This window comes from Pelodiscus sinensis, chromosome 26 (assembly GCF_052426305.1).
Source record: "Pelodiscus sinensis isolate ZL-2025 chromosome 26, ASM5242630v1, whole genome shotgun sequence".
NCBI lineage: Eukaryota > Metazoa > Chordata > Testudines > Trionychidae > Pelodiscus > Pelodiscus sinensis.
Genome location: NC_143077.1, coordinates 12,827,369 through 12,844,301, shown reverse-complemented (window position 1 = coordinate 12,844,301; position 16,933 = coordinate 12,827,369). Strand labels below are relative to the sequence as shown.

Below are 16,933 nucleotides of genomic sequence, written 5' to 3'. Positions count from 1 at the left end.
TTATGCAGAGGCAGCAGCGCAGGGTGGCAGCGGCCCATGTCCAGGAGAGGGGCTGAGCTCCTGGACTCAGCACAAGCTGGAGCTGAACCGAGCTGCCTGCCCATCTGGCTCCCAATACACTAAATGCAGAGCTGCAGCAGGGGTAGGTCCCAGACCCGGCGCGAGCCGGTACTGAGCCAGGCTGCTGGCCAGCTTGCTAAGAAACACTGGCAGGGGGTGGGGGAATGCATGTAGTCTGTAGCATTAACCTCTATGCTTTTGCTGATCTGTTAATTGACTACACTATCCCCACCCGCGTTGCATCCCTTCCCTGACCAAGGGGATTACGGGGCCTGGCACAGAGGGGCAGAGGCCTTTGCATTCACCGCGGCGCCAGGAGCCGCAGTAAACGGAGTGACCCAGCCGCCTGCTGAGCTCTGCCGGGTTGCTCCGCTCCGTCGTGGCCGCCCGGCGGGTGAGGTTGGAGCAAACCTCCGTGTGGGGGACTGTCCCAGGAGTGAAACGAAAGAGAAGGGATCTGCATTGGCCAGGCCTCTGGGCTGCGGAGAGCACTGAGCCAGGGGCTTGGCTGTCAGAGACACGCTGCAGGGGCAGGAGCTTGTGCCGCGGAGGGGAGGGGGCAGGGGTAAGCTGGCGGCTGAGCTAACCGCTCCCCCTCTGGGAGTTGCCTGGCTGGAGCCCTGAACAGGAAGCGATTGGCCTTGAGCGTAACCTCCAGGACAGTAGCCTCCCCTGGCAAGGGACGGGTTCTTCCCCCCCAGGAGGCTGGGAGCCGTGGGCAGGGAACAGTAGCTGCAGCATGGGGCCGGGGTATTTCTCAGGAAATCCTGGCCCACATGCTGGTTGGGAGAGCGCCGGCCTCAGCTTTCCCCGGTGGCTGGAGCGCGGTGCTCCGGACGGCAGAACACCTCCCGCTTTCTTCTATTGGAGGCTCATTCCGCACTCCCCGCTCTGGAGCGTGGCCGCTCGGTAGCCTCCTCAGGGGCAACAAGGAAACTGAGGTACGACCGACGACGAGAGGGAGGTGTCCTGACTGGGTGTGGCCTGGTCGCCCATGGTCTGCCCCACACTGCCGGAGACCCCCTGCCCCAGAGGCTCTGAACCGTTCTTGCCAGGCCTCGGGGAAGGTGCCAGCTCTTTTCTCTCGTGGCGTGCTGCTCCGGGGCTGACGCTGCAGGCGCCGGTACCTAGCCCCAGCGCACTGCTGCAGCTGGGATTGGCTAATGGCTCTGCCCCCTGTGAGCAGCTCACAGGGCGCAGTGAGCGACAGGGCTGCTTTGGTTGTGGAGATCAGAGATGTTGGCGTGTAGACGATTACACGATTGACCGATGAGCCTGGGCTTGCAACCCCTCCTCCCTTGCTGCCTCTGATACAGAGGCAGCAAGGAGAGGGAGAGCTGGTGCCCTTGGGGAGCTGGCTTTTAAGCTGGCTCCCTGCTCATGCAGGCTCCTGCAGAGCCACCGCCCACTGTCTCCTACAGAGGCTACCACATGCCCCCCCATGCTGCTGCCTCTGGTGGGGGAGGCAAGTGTGTGTGGGCGGAGGGGGCAGGCGGGAGCCAGTGCTGGGGGAGAGCTGGCTCCCCACGAGCACCGGCTCCCATGGAGTCGCCTGCCTCCCCTTCCCCCACCCCCAAGCTACTGCCTCTGATAGGCAGCAGCGTGGCGGGTGAGGGGGGCAGGCAGGAGCCAGTACATGCGGGAAGCAGCTTTCAAGCCAGCTCTCTACGCATCTCGGCTTCCATGGAGCTGCCTGCCCCCACTGCTCCTGCCTCTTTATCAGAGGCAGCAAGGGGCCAGAGGATGCAAGTGGCGGTGCTCGTGGGGGGCTGGCTCAAAAGCCGAATTTTGGGCAGGGATTCTTGGACGTTGAGGGCCTCCCCCTTGTAGTACGCCACTCAGAAGCTGCCCGGGGCTGACTTTTGTCCATTTCCGCGGCCCTGGGGGACGCCAGCCTTAATCCGTCGTGTCCGTTTTAAGCTGTAAAGCCTCAGGGACAGGGGCTCTGTCTTGCTGTGCTAGGAGCTGTACAGACACAGCGAGGCCTGCGTCTCTAGACATGCCCTCCTGGAACGCGCCAAGGGGAGCGGTGAGGCTTGCTGCGGAGAGCCGTGCTCCCTGCAGGCAGGCAAGTGGGGCAATCAGGGGAGGTACCAGCACACCGGACGGGAAGGTGGCCAGGGGGCTGGTCCTTCTACTGTTTCCCAGTTGCTGCGTCCCTGGGTTTGTCTGTCGTGCGCAGCTGAGCACCACTTGTGTTCGGATTGGATTGAACAGCTATCCCGGGCCAGCCGCTACACGCAGCAGGACGGGGGCTGGCGGAACCAGGAGCTCAGATCTGTGCTTCCTTGCCGTGTCTGAGGCTAATGTCTTGTCCCTTTGATGCAGCTCTCATGTTGGCGGCCTCTGCGCAGGGCTCCCCGAGGGGACTGCCCGTCTTCCCTGTGCCTCGGAGGAGCAGGGCTGGCTGCTGGAAATAGCCCCGTCTCTCTTCCCTTTCCAGGTGCTCTACCACCTCTTCGAGGAGTACGCCAACTTTGATCAGGTGACCGTCACCGACATCGTCCTGGGCTTCCTCAGCTTCTTCGTGGTGTCCCTGGGCGGCGTCTTCGTCGGCGTCGTCTACGGGGTCATCGCCGCCTTCACCTCCCGCTTCACCTCCCACATCCGCGTCATCGAGCCTCTCTTCGTCTTCCTCTACAGCTACATGGCCTACCTGTCGGCCGAGCTCTTCCACCTCTCCGGCATCATGGCGTGAGTCCTGGCTGGGCGGCCGGGCTGGGAGCCCCCCAGACACTCGCCACCCTGGCTGAATTCTCTGGGCAGAGCTCTAGAGAATACGTTGGCCTCATGAAGTCACTCGGGGGGGTGGGGGGGGAATCCGCATGCTCCTCTTCTCCCCCCCACCCTCTGCCCAAGCAGCAGGCTGAGTCCCTGGGGAGGGATCGCCGGGTGCCGGAAGAATTCTTCCTTTCCCCTTGCTACAGCCTCGAGAATCCCTCCTGCCGGCGTAGGTGGCGTCTAGTGGAGCAGCTCTGTTCCTGGGGCCTTTTAAGTGTAGGTGCACCTGGGGAGGTGAAAGGTTAACTGGTAACCATCACTCTTATCAGGTGATGCTTCTGGTTAACTGTTAACCGGTGGGGGCTGGCGCAGCCCCTGCCTGCGGTAGGGGGGCCACTCCAGTCCTGCCTCAGCAGATTGGGGGGTGGCTCCCACCCAGCGGGGCTGACGCAACCTCTCCCGCCCGTGGCCCCTTTAATCGGTTAAACATCATGCACCCTAGAGACACCACTGGGGACGTAGCATGGCAGCACTGAATCCCTGGTTCACTCAACTGGTGTCTGTTCTCTAAGGGCAGCTTCAGAGGAAGGCGGAAGAAACCCCCCAGTAGGCAACTTGGGGGTCGTGTGCCCCTCCCGACCCCTGTTAGTTTGTCTGAACCCTGGGACAGCCGGTTACGATCCCTCGCCGGGCGCTCTAGCGTTCCCCGCAGTAGCGGCAGGTAGTATGGTTCTCTAGGCGCCTCCGTGCGCCGGGTGCTTGTCCCCACCGCTGTCTGTGCTATGGGCTGCCCCAGTTTAACTACATTGAGCCTGCTGGTCGAGGGCACTAGTGCAGACTGGCTGCGCTGGGGGAAGCCTGCGCCCTGCCCGTGCAGTGCCCCCATGGCAGGGGTCTGCCCTAGACCAGAGGAACGGAGCTGGAAATAAGAGGTGAGGGTGGTTAACCCTTAGAGCAGCTTACGGATCCTCCCCCCCGGCCTGTTAAATCGAGCGGGGGGGTTGTCTAAGGTCTGCTGTCGCGCAAACAGGAAGTCATTCAGAGAAGTGTCAGGCTAGTAACTGTAGCAGTCCCTTCCGGCCTGGGAGTGGAGTCGCTGCATCGCTGTGGTTTCCCACACGTGAGTTTCCTGCACGTCAGCTGGACCCGGGGTGATCACCAGCGAGAACCAAACCCTGCAGGGATCAGAGGCCTTTTCAGGCTTTAAATTGCTCCCGAAGAGCGAGCTGGGGTGGACCCCTTCATTCCTTCTCCGCAGTGCAGCTCTTCTGCACTCGAGTCGCACGGCCGTAGGAGGGCCTCCAGGCATGTTCAGTGGGGAAACTGAGGCACGAGAGACCTCTCTCTCAAGCTCACTCCAGCTGGGGCAGAACCCAGTCTCCTGATCCTGCGACTCTAGCTCTGGCAGGCCTGTGGGCAGGGTCCATTTCGCTGCCCCAGCCCCACCCTTGACAGCCAGTGGGAGCCCAGGTCCAGTGGCTCAGGCTCATGGGACTGCAAATAGCCGGGGGGGGAGGGGTGTAAGGCCTGTGCGGCCGTTGTATTGCCCTGCAGCCTGCGCGCTGGGATTAGCCGAGTCTGGGCCGAGCTGCGAGTCATCCGTTGCAGCCTGGTGGTTCCTGGAGCGATCCTGAGGACCTGCAGGTGGCTGGAGCTCCTGTTACTTCTGCAGCCTCTCCCCGCCCTCCCCACTCCCTATGGGTTGCATTGTGGGCCTAGTGAGTCACTGCAGAGCTTCGTTGCCAGAGAGGGCCGGATGCTGCCTGCTGGGCCCTTCCTAACAAAGCTCCCTGTGCCGCAGCAGCCGGGGAAGGGGCTGGATTCCAGCAACGGCTGCCTCCAGTCCCCGGCCTGAGCTGGGCCCGGCCCTGCCCTGCCTGGGGACTCCTCTGCTGCTGAGCGTGGAGGCCCCAAGCAGCTGCCGGTGGGCCTGGGGTAGGAACCTAAATGGTTAATTGGTTACCCGGTAAGCATCCCTCACCAGGTGAGACTAACTGGTAACCGGCTCCTGGCCAGGCTGGAGGCAGCCCCTGCCTGCGGTGGGTGGGCCCGGCCCGGTTAGGCTGGAGCAGGGGCAGGAGGCTGCTCCAGTCTGGCTGGGCCGGTCGTGCCCAGCGGCTGGTCAAACACGGAGTTGGCCCGGTGAAGGTTTTAAACGAGTTTTTACCTCCCACGTCCCAGACTCCGGCCCCACCTGCCGGGTGTTGGTCCTTGGGGCTGTGCAGCGCTGCCCTCTCTGCTGACTGGCTGAGCTGTGGTACGACCAGAGGAGCCCTGAGGTGCCGCTGAGGCCAGCCCTGCGCCAGGGCGAGGTGTTGCTTGCCAGTCCTGCCAGGCGCTGGTTTCCATGGCTGCTATTAAGTCCTCTCCCCTCCCCCTCCTCCCTGCAGGCTCATTGCCTCCGGGGTGGTCATGCGCCCTTACGTGGAGGCCAACATCTCCCACAAGTCCCACACCACCATCAAGTATTTCCTGAAGATGTGGAGCAGCGTCAGCGAGACCCTGATCTTCATCTTCCTGGGCGTCTCCACCGTGGCCGGCCAGCACTACTGGAACTGGACCTTTGTCATCAGCACGCTGATCTTCTGCCTCATTGCCAGGGTGCTAGGTGAGGCGCGGGGCCCGGTGGGGTCGCTCTCGTGCCCTAGTCAAGCGCGCAGACCTCCCCGCCCCCCCCACCCAAGATGGAGAGCGGCAGTCCGGCCACGTGAAGCTGGCTGCTCCCGCTTCCCTTTCAGCTCTAAATAGGAGCTGCTGCTGTTCTCGTCCGCGCCCGGCGTCGAGGGAGTGTGCGGCACGGCGGGAGGAGGTGGCTGGGAGGCGCGTTGATCGGGCTTCGGAAGCGGCAGGCTGCGTTCACACCCTGGCACCTCCCCACTGGAGGGCCGGGGCCCAGCCTGCCTTGGCTCACAGGCTGAATGGGGCTGGGGGTCAGAGGGGCCCCTCGCTTATGTGTCCCCGTTAGGAAGATCCCAACCCTTGGGTGAGCCGAGCGCTGGATCCACAGCCCTGGCGCCCACAGGCCACGACTTATCCTCAGACTGGGTGTTCCCGTTCCCTTCTCTGGCACTGCCTGGGCTGCGGCGCCCCCCTGCTGAGCCCGGGCGCGGGACTCGTGGGACGTGCCTTTGTAGACACGTGTCTGTTGGGAACTGGACTGAGACCGGCCCAGCCCTGGTCACAAGCCCCTGAGCAGCCTCCCAAGTGGTGACCTCTGGCTTCTGCCTGCCTGGGCTAGGCGCCGACCGGTGGGAGGTTCTCACCTAGGCTCCGCCAGGTCCTATGCTGCACCTGCAGGCCTGGAACGAGGATGCTAGAGCTGGGGGGTTGCAAGCCAGGAGCTGGGATGGGGAGAGGGACCCCACGGAGCAGGGGGGTTCTAGCAGTGTCAGTCTCTTGCTTTCATGTCCCCCCCCTTCCCCAGTGTAGCTCCCTCGGCGGAGACAGCTCGTGCTCCACGTGGCTGGTGTCCGCCAAGGGCTGACCTTCTCCGGGCCGCGTGTGTGCACGTGACAGTGTGACTCTGCTTGGCCCCCTGCCGGTTCTCCCTCTCCAGGTGTCCTGGGCCTCACCTGGTTCATCAACAAATTCCGCATTGTGAAACTGACCCCCAAGGACCAGTTCATCATCGCCTATGGGGGCCTGAGAGGGGCCATTGCTTTCTCGCTGGGTTACCTCCTGGATTACGAGCACTTTGGCATGAGGGACATGTTCCTCACGGCCATCATCACCGTCATCTTCTTCACGGTCTTCGTGCAGGTAAGCGGGACGCCCTTTCCTCGCCGTGGTGCGTCGCCCGGCACCCTGGCCGCGTGGGGAGGGGCGTCCGGCGGGAGCGTTTCCCCGGCGCAAATGTTGGGGGGGCTGCTGGCGAGGATGAGCTGTGAGAGCCCTCGTGGGCTGGATAGCCCGGTGCGCTGCCAGGGAGAGGGACAGGCACGTGACTCAAGATGTTCCTTGCCCAGCTGCTCGGACCCTGGCCATGGGCCCGTCCTGTCCACTGTGCGGGCCTCACTGGCTGCCAAATGGGGTAGTGCCAGTCCCCTGCCTTTGTCCTGCTCTTCGGGACCGCCTGCTGGGGAATGCCACGTGGGCCAAAGGTTTGTCGCTTGCTGAGCTCTGTGATTCTTAGCAGCTTTCAAAGGCCAGGACAAGTCCAGGGTGGCCTCAGCCTCTGCCCGGCATCCTCTGGGTGCGTCAGTGTCTAATATAGGGAGGGGTCCCCTAGAACATGAGCCTGCTGGGGGCTGAGCCCTGGATTCCCATGGCACAAGGGAACAGCAGGGTGGCTTGTACCTCACCGGTGGAGGATGCGACCCAACTAGAAAATATTCAGCCTGGTTCCTGTCTCCAGCCATGGCTGTCCCAGGCCTGGGAGGTAGGGGGGACCCGGGTCCGTGCTATCCTGTGACAGGACAGGGAGCTGGTTCGCTGACTCCAGGGAGGGCAGGGTTGCTCCAGCATAAGGGGGGAGCCTGAGCGTCGCTCTCTGCCAGGCGAGGGCTCTTTGACTGTGTAACCCCAGCCCCTTCCGTTCCTCCCTAGGGGATGACCATTCGCCCCTTGGTGGACCTGCTGGCTGTGAAGAAGAAGCAAGAGACGAAACGCTCCATCAACGAAGAGATTCACACCCAGGTAATGGCGCCCCCCCAGCTGGGGTCCCTCCCACCTTCTGCTGCTCGCCCTCTCCAAATACTGTAACCTGGGCAGGCGTACAGAGCGGGCGCTGCCCATGAGCTGGTATCCAAGGGGCCAGGTGAGTGACTGCCGGTCTGTGCATCTTCTGCACCTCCCCGAACCAAGACCTTTCTGCTGTAACTAGTAGCAGAGCAGCCAGTCGTAGGCCGGTGCTGCCCCCCAGAGGCCAATCCTGCTGGTGCCGGACCTGCTATCCCCACCAGTGGCTGAGCAAAGTTCAGCGTCCCATCTGGGGGTGAATTGGGGAATGGAGGGGCAGGGGCCTGGCTGGTGCATGCTGCCAAGACTGAACCTCTGGGGCTTGCTTTGCGCCCTCTCCAGTTCCTGGATCATCTTCTGACGGGCATCGAGGACATATGCGGTCACTACGGCCACCACCACTGGAAAGACAAGTGAGTGCGGATGCCTCTCATGCAGGCTTTCTGACCCCCGGGGGAGGTGTGTGTGCGGCAGGAGCTGGGGGGGAGAAGCAAGAATTTTAGACACAGGCTAGTGAGCTCCAGTCCCCCTGTTCTCCGAGCTCCCTCCCGCGCATGCTGGGAACCCCTGGCTAGAAGCCGCTGCATGGAGCCATGCTGCATCGGAGGCCTGCGATTCCTTCCCTCCCACTGGCCAGAATGTCCTCGACTTCCACCTCATCGGTTCCCACAGCCCAGGGCGAACTCCATAACCACCTTCCCCTGCATGGGAAGTCAACGTCACCTCCTGCCTAGTGCAGGGGACTAGCCAAGGGGCACTGTCGAGGGAGGGAGGGGCTTGCCAACCCCAGAGGAAGAGGGGGGGAAGGAGGCTGCATTTTGGCCCTCGTTTTCCTCACTGAGTGACTCAGCAGCTCTCTGCCGTGCGCCGTGGATCCGCCGCTCACATGGCGCTCACTGGTCCCGGCTCTCTGGCCCTGATGTCTCGTGGAGGCGAATGGAGCATCAGCTGATGGGCATGTGCATGTTCAGTCTCTGAAGTGTTCTGGGACCGGGAGGTAGAAGGGGCATGTCTGACCGCTGGGCCCAAACTTTTGCACCCAGAGCATCTGGATCTGCTGGGCTGGCCAGCCCGAAGGGAAGGCGGAGATGCTGGGCGTGATGCTGATCCCATGGGGCGGGAGGGACTTGAGGGTCGCTGCCTGACACCCCCCTCCCCGCCCTCCTGCAGGCTGAATCGCTTCAACAAGAAGTACATGAAGAAGTGCCTGATCGCGGGGGAGCGGTCCAAAGAGCCGCAGCTGATTGCCTTCTACCACAAGATGGAGATGAAACAGGCCATCGAGCTGGTGGAGAGCGGGGGGCTCGGCAAGATCCCCTCCGCCATCTCCACAGTCTCCATGCAGTGAGTGCTGCTTGCAGGGGGCTGCCCTGGGGGAGCCAACTTATGTCCGTGGCTCTGGGCTAAACCTCCTCCCCCCTCCCCTGTGTCACCTGGGCTGGAGGCGGTGGCTGTTCTACCCAGCGCCTCCCCCCTCGGCTGCCGCGAAACCCGGCTTTGAGCCTCGCTTCCTTTCTGTCTGTCCGTCCAGGAACATCAATCCCAAAGCCCTGCCCGTGGAGCGCATCCTGCCAGCGCTGTCCAAGGACAAAGAGGAGGAGATCCGCAAAATCCTGCGCAACAACCTCCAGAAAACCAGGCAGAGGGTAATGACCCTAGTTCACGCCCAGGCCGGCCCCTTGTGGCTCAGCTGATCCCCGGGGAGGGCAGAAATGGGAGCATTTCTAAACGGAGCAGCTGGGACTCCTCATGCCCTTCCTGCCCGCCCCTTGGTGTACTTGCCTGCTGCATCCCCTTGTCTACGTGGTCCGTCCCTTCACCCCACCCTCGTTAGGTTGGGCCCAGCCTGAAGTGGGACCGCCGCTGGCCTGAAGAACCACACAGCTGGGCGGGAGGCTGAGCATGTAGGGAAGAGAGCTGGCCTTGTGGTTACGGCCCTGGGCTGGGCCCCAGGACAGCTGAGTTCAATTCCCCAGCTCTGCCACGTGACTGTTGTTTCTCGGTGCTTTGGTTCCTCAGCTGTAGAACAGGGAAATCCTGCCTGGGGTAGGAGCTGTGGGTTTTGTGGGCATGACGGGGCCAGGAGGTGCTAATGGGGAGCCCTGAGAGCTTCTTGGCTGTGTAGTGGGGGGCTGATGTCTCTTGTGCTGCCGGGTGAAGGAGGGAAGCTGGGCTTTGGTAGCCAGCCAGGAGGGTGAGCCGGGGTAGGGAGGACAGGTGTTTTTCAGAAGCTCCGGGCTGCACTAGGAGCACAGGTCTCTCTGTGTGGGGGTTGAACTCGATGGCCTTTGGGCGCTAGCTCAGGAGACTTTTGGGAACGCCATGTTGGGTATTGCTTGGAAACCTGCAGACAGCTGTGTCCCTGTGCTGGTCCCCGCTTCTCGCCTCTGCTTCCCAAGAGAATATTTCCCGTGTGTCTAACTCTGATCCCTTACCGGTCCCTTCTCAGTTGCGCTCTTACAACCGGCACACGCTGGTGGCCGACCCTTACGAGGAAGCTTGGAACCAGATGCTGCTGAGGAGGCAGAAGGCCCGGCAGCTGGAGCAGAAGGTGCGCTGGGGAGGCAGGAGCTGATGGCTGCTGCAGGCTGGTCGGGGAAGGGGGTATTTGCACAGAGTGTTTCTCACCCCTCCGGGAGGAGACTTTACAAGCTGGGCCCAAGTGGCAGCCAGTGAAACGAGCCAACCCTCCTTCCAGCTAACGGCGGGGTTTGGCGCATCTAAAGTAACCCAGCTGCCTCCCGCCGTTGGAATCGTGCCCTCCGCAAGTTGCAACATAGAAGAACTTTCCTGGGAAGACCCTTTTATTCCTGCCCTATGGGACCACTTGTGGCTCCCCTGGCTGGTTCTACAATGCCTCCCTCATCAGAGCAGCTGGGCTGGCCAGAGCTCCTGTCTGCTGGCCGTGCCGCCGGGGATGGTGGATCTATTTCCGGTGGATCCGCTGGGCTCCTCCCTGCCTTTCGGTTCATCCCATCCCCGGTGGGATGTTGCCCCCGCCAAGGCTCCCGGCCCGGTAGAACTGGGAGCTCTCACGCCTGCTCTGCCTTCTCGTTCCAGATGAACAATTTCTTGACGGTCCCATCGCACAAGCTCGACTCTCCCACCATGTCCAGAGCACGCATCGGCTCAGGTACGTGGGGGCTGCAGGAGCTGGGGGTGGTCTCCAAGGATGGCCCAGGAGAGACTGGGTAATGGGGTGTTGTCTACAGCAGCTGTTCCGTGTGTGTGCAGCTCTCTACGCTTTCCTGAAAAGGCCGGCTCTGGTCATGGCGACAGTCTCCTGCCGTTTCCTGTGCCTCTTCCAGACCAGCCGTGTGGGTGTGCGTCCCCCCACCTGCCAGCCCTCGCTTCGGCAGCAGGGCAGCAATCTCTCTGTGTCTCCCCCTCCCTTGCCCCCAAAACATGCTCCGCACTTTAGGGAACACTGTTAGGGATGTTAAGAGGGTTAACCGGTTAGATACTAGCACTTAACCAGTTAACTGTTTTAAATTAGAGCCCAGCCTTAGGTTCCCGCTGTGGCCTTGGGTTCCACTACCCAGCCCCCTGGTCCCTCTGTGGCTGGGGCTGCTTGGGCCCTGCTCCAATAGGGGCTGGTACCCATACCGGCAAGCCTCATGCTTACTGGTATGCTTACCGGTTAACCATTTAACAGCCCTAAACGCTAGGGATGTAAGCGACTAGTCCAGTAATCGACTACCCAATACTAGGCTTATTGGGGAGTCAAGTCGACTGCTTGCTCCTCCCTCGCCCGCAATATCAGAGGCAGCAATGTGGGGAAGGAAGCAGGAGCCAGCTTAAAAGTGAGTTCCTCCCTGTACCGTCTCCGCAGGGTGGAGGGGGCAGAGCCGCAGTGCTCCTGGAGTCGGCGCAAGCCAGGACTGAGCAGTCCCAGCTCTGGGAGCTGCCCTCTGCGGCTCTTCCTGCATTTCAAATATAGAGGCATAGCGGTCCCAGACTGGCACAAGCCAGGACTCCTTAGTTCCTGCTTGCACCGGCTCCGTGAGCTACCCCTGCTGCGGCTCTGCAGTTTAAATGGAGCAGGAGCCAGGCTGCTGTGCACCCAGCTCCTCCTACATTGAAGCTGCAGCGGGGGTAGCTCCTGGACCCAGTGTGAGCCGGAACAAAGCGCCTCCCCTTATTGACTAATTGTGTAGTCGATACAAACTGATTCAGACCTTGCCAATCACTTGAGGGCCAGGTCAGTGAGGGGTATGGTTTTTTTTTTTTTTCTCACCTGTGTATGGCCCCTGACCCAAAAAAAGGCTGCCCGCCCTGGATTTTAAGGATAGAGAAATAGTCCAGAACTGTGACCATTCTCACCTGTAGCCACCAAGGGGCAGCCTTTGCAGCTGGCTGGAGTGAGCCGTTCCTGGCCAGGTGCGGATGCTGCTGCATATGTGACCTGCCACAGTTCAGGGCCCTTTTCCTGGCGGTGCTGAGCTCCCACGGACTTTGGCTAGAGCAGGGTGTGCTCGGCATCTTGGAGACCAGGCCCGGAGTGTGAGCTGAGCTTCCTGCTCGGGGCAGGTATCGCGCATGCAACTCAGTGGGCAGGGACCATACGCTGTAGGTCCCCATGCACTGGCCCGAGCCCCAGGCAAAGCAAATATTCTTAGGGCTCTTGGAAAGATGTGTGCAGCTCAAGCTGGCACCTGTGCTGCCCTAGCAGTGCCCTCTCTCCCAGGCGTCCCCGCCATCAGGGTGAAAGGCGCTTCCGGAAAGGGGTGATTTCATCAGTGATTTAAGTGCTCGCTCGTTCTCCCGTGAACGTCGTCCTTGCTGTGGGTGCGAGGCTCGTGGCAGCTTGTTGCCGTGTGTGTAAAGCGCTTTGAGATCCTCTTTCGAGACCTTTAACCAAGGAACAGATCTTTGAAGTCTGTACTCTGAGCACCCCCGCTTCCTCCATGACTAGATCATCTTCTCCTGAAGAGCTGGGAATAGAACCAGGGAGCCCTGACAGCCATTGCCCTGCCCTAACCACTAGACTCCACTTCTGCATGCTATTTTTTTAACTCACGGTCTAAGAGAACTCGGCCTGGCCCTCCGGATGAAGGGAGGGCAGCTGTGTTGGGTGCCAAGATGCTAACTGTGTTCGCCTCGCTCCTTCTTTCCAGACCCGCTGGCCTATGAGCCCAAGTCGGACTCGGAGAACCTACCTATCATCACGATCGACCCGGCCTCGCCCCAGTCGCCGGAATCTGTTGACCTGGTGAATGAGGAGCTGAAGGGCATGAGCCGCCTCCCGCCGTCGCCCGAGGAGGAGGAGGAGGAAGGGCTTGTGATGCACGTGAAGGAGTCTTCCTCCCCGGGCACTGACGACGTCTTCACCCCGGGCGCCGGCGACAGCCCCAGCAACCAGCGAATGATGCGGTGCCTGAGTGACCCGGGGCCTCGGCCTGACCCCGAGGAGGGCGAACCATTCATCCCCAAAGGGCAGTAGCAGCGGGTGCGCTGCTGCATCTGGCCTGCAGGGGGAGCTGCTTGCGCGCACATGGATTCTTTGATTTCCCTTTGCCTCCCCTAGTACTACACTGGGCCGGCTGCTGAGTGAGCAATTGGCTGGGGCAGGTGAGGAATCCCTTGCACCAGTGGAGGAGGGGACCCCAGTGACTTTCAGCAAAGTGGGGAGCCCGTGTGCGCCAGCCTGGGTCTTCAGCTTTCCTGTGCTGCCCTGGACTGCCTTCCCTGGGCCGTGCTGCGATGCTGGCTGAATGGAGGGAATCCCAAAGGAGATCTCTGACCTACAGAGTTGGCCCACCCAGGCGCTTCACAGCTGCTGGAGAACTGACCCCCTCCCCGGGCAGATCTGTGCTGTGTCCCCTGCCTCAGACGCAGCCTGCATCCATGCCAACTCAGGGACTGTTGCAACCCGCGTGTTTGTGAGTTACTCCCCAGCTGGTCGGTGGGAGGAAAGCAGGACTCAGGGCTTAGTCTCTGCCCAGCTTTATTCCCTGGTGACGGCGCGGCAGCCTGCCTCGCTGTGGAGGCTGCGGCACCCAACAGGCGTTCGTCCGCAGAGGAACTGGGAACTCCCACCACCCTGCATGTGCCGTGCTGTAGGTGCTAATGTGCACCCCCTGCTCTTTCCAGCACCCTCTGCCATGCTCAGCTCACCCTCTTCCCCCAACTCGGCTGGGGGCCAGCCTGGCTTAGACTTGCAGCGTCAGGGCTGCAGCCGCTGCTGCCTTGCATTGGCTGATGTCAGGCTATCACCCCCAGCAGCCAACTTTTTAAATGTCTTGGTTCAGGGTGGGTGTGTGTGTGCAGCGTTTTAGATTCTTGAAGGGGTGGGTAGAATTTAAAAAAATTTATATCGCCATAGGGGGTCACTGCGGTGTCAGGCCAGATCTGGGTAGTCCTGGAAGTCTCCTTTCGCTCTGTGTGCTCTCTCATTTAAAAGCTGTTAGAAATAGACTGCTGGGGAGCTTGCTGCAAGGCAGAACCCTGAGGAGCAAGGTCCGAGCTGGGATGGGCAAGACCCCGCCCAACTTTGTCCCTCCAGGACCAGCCCTCTCCCCCCTCCCTCCCCCCGTTAGGTCACTCCCCATTCTGGGCCCAGTCTCTGTGTGGAATGCTCTGACCTTGCCCCTCCGCTTGGTTGGGGACTTGGTTATCTGATGATCTATACTCTGCTTTTTACTCTTCCCCCCCCCCCCCCATCCCCCGGATCTAGAGCAATGAGTGTCTCTGAACCAAAGATGGCTGGGTGGCTTTATTGTAAATAGGGAATTGGGGGGGGGGTTGTGAGTTAGTGGTTTTTTTTTTGTTTTTTTGGTTTTTTTTAATGCTGCGTATATTTTCTTAGGGAACCTGGGCTAGGCCTTGACGTGTCCAAGCCTCTTGCCCTGCCTGGCTGGGGATGCCTCCTCCATGGCTAGGCATGGCACGTTCCTTACTGCAAAGCTTTAATGGCCTCCGACAGGCAGGGAAGTCTCTCCACCAGAGGGGAGGGGGCCAGGCTCCAGGAGCTAGTTTACCTGTGGTTCTGGGTGGGGTCCCATAGCTGGCATCCCTACCCCCAGTGATGGACCATTCAGGAGCATCTCGGGTTACTTCCTGGCATGTCGTTCTGCCTCCTGCTCCCAGCCATCCCCTGGGCTGTCCCTGCATTGCCCCTGCCCCTGTGCGGCTGGTGGGCTGCTTTCCTCCTGCCTTGCGTCATTCTCCCCACCCCCACCTCCCGCTGGTCCTGGGAGTCTGGCCGTGGTCTCCTCGGCTGCAAAGCTTTGCTCCCCACTGTGTGTTCAGGGAGGGGCTCTTAGGCCATTGTTGGCCAGGAGAGGTCCTTGGGGCTGCCTGTCATGTGGCTGTCACACACGGCAGCTGCTGCTTTGGGTCTGTGTATAGAAAATGGGGGCCGGGGGTTGCAGACATGGGGGGAGGGGATGACCATTCCGGAGCGGGCTGACGGCCTTCAGTTCTTGAGATCCCGTCGGTGCCACCTGTCCTGTAGAGGGCGCTGCAGGGTGTGCGGGGAGCGTGGCTTTCAGGGCACCTGCCCGTCCGGCGCCTGTCTCCCTCCAGTAGCGCTTCGCCAACCCTGCCGCGCCTGCCGGCGTGCTCGTCTCTCTGCCGTGCGTCGTGCCTTTTAGCCACACAGTGTCTGCCTGCACCAATGGCGGTGGCCTAGCCTCTCCGCCTTCTGCCAATGCTGCTTCTGTGTGTCCGCTGACGTCGGGGGTCTGGCCGGGGCACCTTCCTCCCCCCCAGCCTGCTCCATATGTGACTCCATTCCACCATCCACCCAGCGAGCCTCCCGCACGCCTGGTGGCCCAGCCCGTCCGCAGGGACCGGGCGGGGAGGGCGGGGTGGTGTTCCCCAATGTGCAATATCTGTCTGACATTGGGCTCTCTGCAGCTCATGGCTTCTGAGCGCCCGGAGGCAGGGAGTCGACCGGAACGGGGCCGTCTCTGGGTGCGTAAGCAGTGCTCCGCCTCCAGGAGGAACAATTAAGCAATGAAAATTCTCTCTTGTATAAAACACCTGTAAAGAGGATCTTTTTTCATGACTATTCTAAATAAATTAATGTTAATTTTTAGTGGCTTTCATTCACCTTGCAGCACTTTCCACCCTCTTCTCTAGAAGTTTCCTATCATAAGCAGCCCAACCCACTGCCTTGCGGCAGGTGAGTTCTGTCCTCCTCCTCCTATGGGAAAACCTGAGTTACCCTGGCTGCATTTTACCAAATGATGAGTCAGCCACAGGACTGGCACTAACAGCAGATCTCTTCACTCCTCTTCTGGGCTCTGCCTGCTTCCCTGTAATAGCCACAACCAGACGGTCCGGCTCCTTCCTCTGCACGGCGAAGGGCTGTTGTGGCACTGAAGATGAGCAGTAATCTAGAGCATTCTGGTCGTTCTGCAGCTAAACCTGGCGGTGCAAACCCAAAGCTAGACGCAATCTAAGCCCACTGGCACGAGTTCTGCCCTCCGGCTAATGGCCGCTCCTGTTCCTTGCAAAGCGAGACCCGTAGGGGATCTTCCTGAGACCAGGAACATTCCCAAAAGCTGAAGGAGGCAGGGCTCGCTTATAGTGATCTGGGGATGCTGAGTTCTTGGCAGGTTGGCGAGGCAGCAAGGAGCAGGCTAAGTTCCACCCAGCAGCTGGGGGTGTGCATTCACCGTGATCTCGCTGATGCTCAAAGATTGAGGGGCTGTCTTCACTCTCCCTAAACTGGGTTTAGGAGAATGACAGAACTATTTTAGCTTGATCCCTAATTTTTATTGCAGGCAGCCCTGCCTCTCCAAAGGAACAAAGAATCTCTTTTTGGCTTCTGTCTCCAATAGCCTAACTTCATCTCGGCTGGGCCTCCGGTTGGGAAGCTGGCTTTAAAGCATGGGGTATTGGGCAGATGATACTTACGCTCTAAGCTGAGAAAGTGGCCCCATTGTACAAGGTGCCGTCCTCCACTGGAGGCCGACAGTCCCTGGCAGAAGGCATTTGCAGCCTAGCCACCCAAGGCCAAGGCCAGCTGGGAGGGGGCGAGTGTTGTTATCCTCACTTTCCCCGTGTGCATGGAGGTGCAGAGAGGGGGAGTGACTTGCTCGTGCTCACACGGCCTCTGAATCAGAGCCAAGAAGTTAACCCAGATCTGCAGCCCAACCCATAGCCTCCCTTAGCCAAGCCAGCCTCCTGGAGTACAACCTCTCCTCCTTCCTCCACCATGCGCAGCTCCGATATTACTGCCTGGGAGGGGGATGCCAAGAGAGGAAACTCCACCTTTGTGTGGCCGTTTGGTCTAGAACTCAGCCCCCACTCAGGGCGGGTGAGCAGAATTTCCTAGGGCGTATCTGCCCCAGCCAGGACTTTGTGTTCCTGCGGGTTGCACCTGCCCTTGTCCTGTTGCTGTAGGGTGGGACTGGCCTGCTCAGGGATGATCAGAGACTTGCTGTCCTAGCAGAGCTCAAATGTAAGCACCAGTGTGTTCCTCTCCACCTTCTTCCTCCAGGCCAGGGCTGGCGTTCTGCTGACC

At 60.8% G+C, this 16,933-nt stretch overlaps 1 protein-coding gene across 1 annotated transcript in view; it reads left to right on the top strand.

Annotated features, from left to right (window-relative positions):
- Positions 1 to 15,499, top strand: part of SLC9A1 (solute carrier family 9 member A1) — a 65,441-nt gene extending 49,942 nt beyond the window's left edge. The window contains exons 3-12 of the mRNA XM_006134233.5: positions 2,504 to 2,754; positions 5,172 to 5,389; positions 6,338 to 6,540; positions 7,327 to 7,416; positions 7,801 to 7,871; positions 8,629 to 8,802; positions 8,990 to 9,104; positions 9,908 to 10,009; positions 10,519 to 10,591; positions 12,576 to 15,499. Coding sequence (XP_006134295.2) covers positions 2,504 to 2,754; positions 5,172 to 5,389; positions 6,338 to 6,540; positions 7,327 to 7,416; positions 7,801 to 7,871; positions 8,629 to 8,802; positions 8,990 to 9,104; positions 9,908 to 10,009; positions 10,519 to 10,591; positions 12,576 to 12,901 — 1,623 coding nt within the window. The 3' untranslated portion in view covers positions 12,902 to 15,499. The remainder of the gene's footprint in view (positions 1 to 2,503; positions 2,755 to 5,171; positions 5,390 to 6,337; positions 6,541 to 7,326; positions 7,417 to 7,800; positions 7,872 to 8,628; positions 8,803 to 8,989; positions 9,105 to 9,907; positions 10,010 to 10,518; positions 10,592 to 12,575) is intronic.
- Positions 15,500 to 16,933: the final 1,434 nt, after the last annotated feature.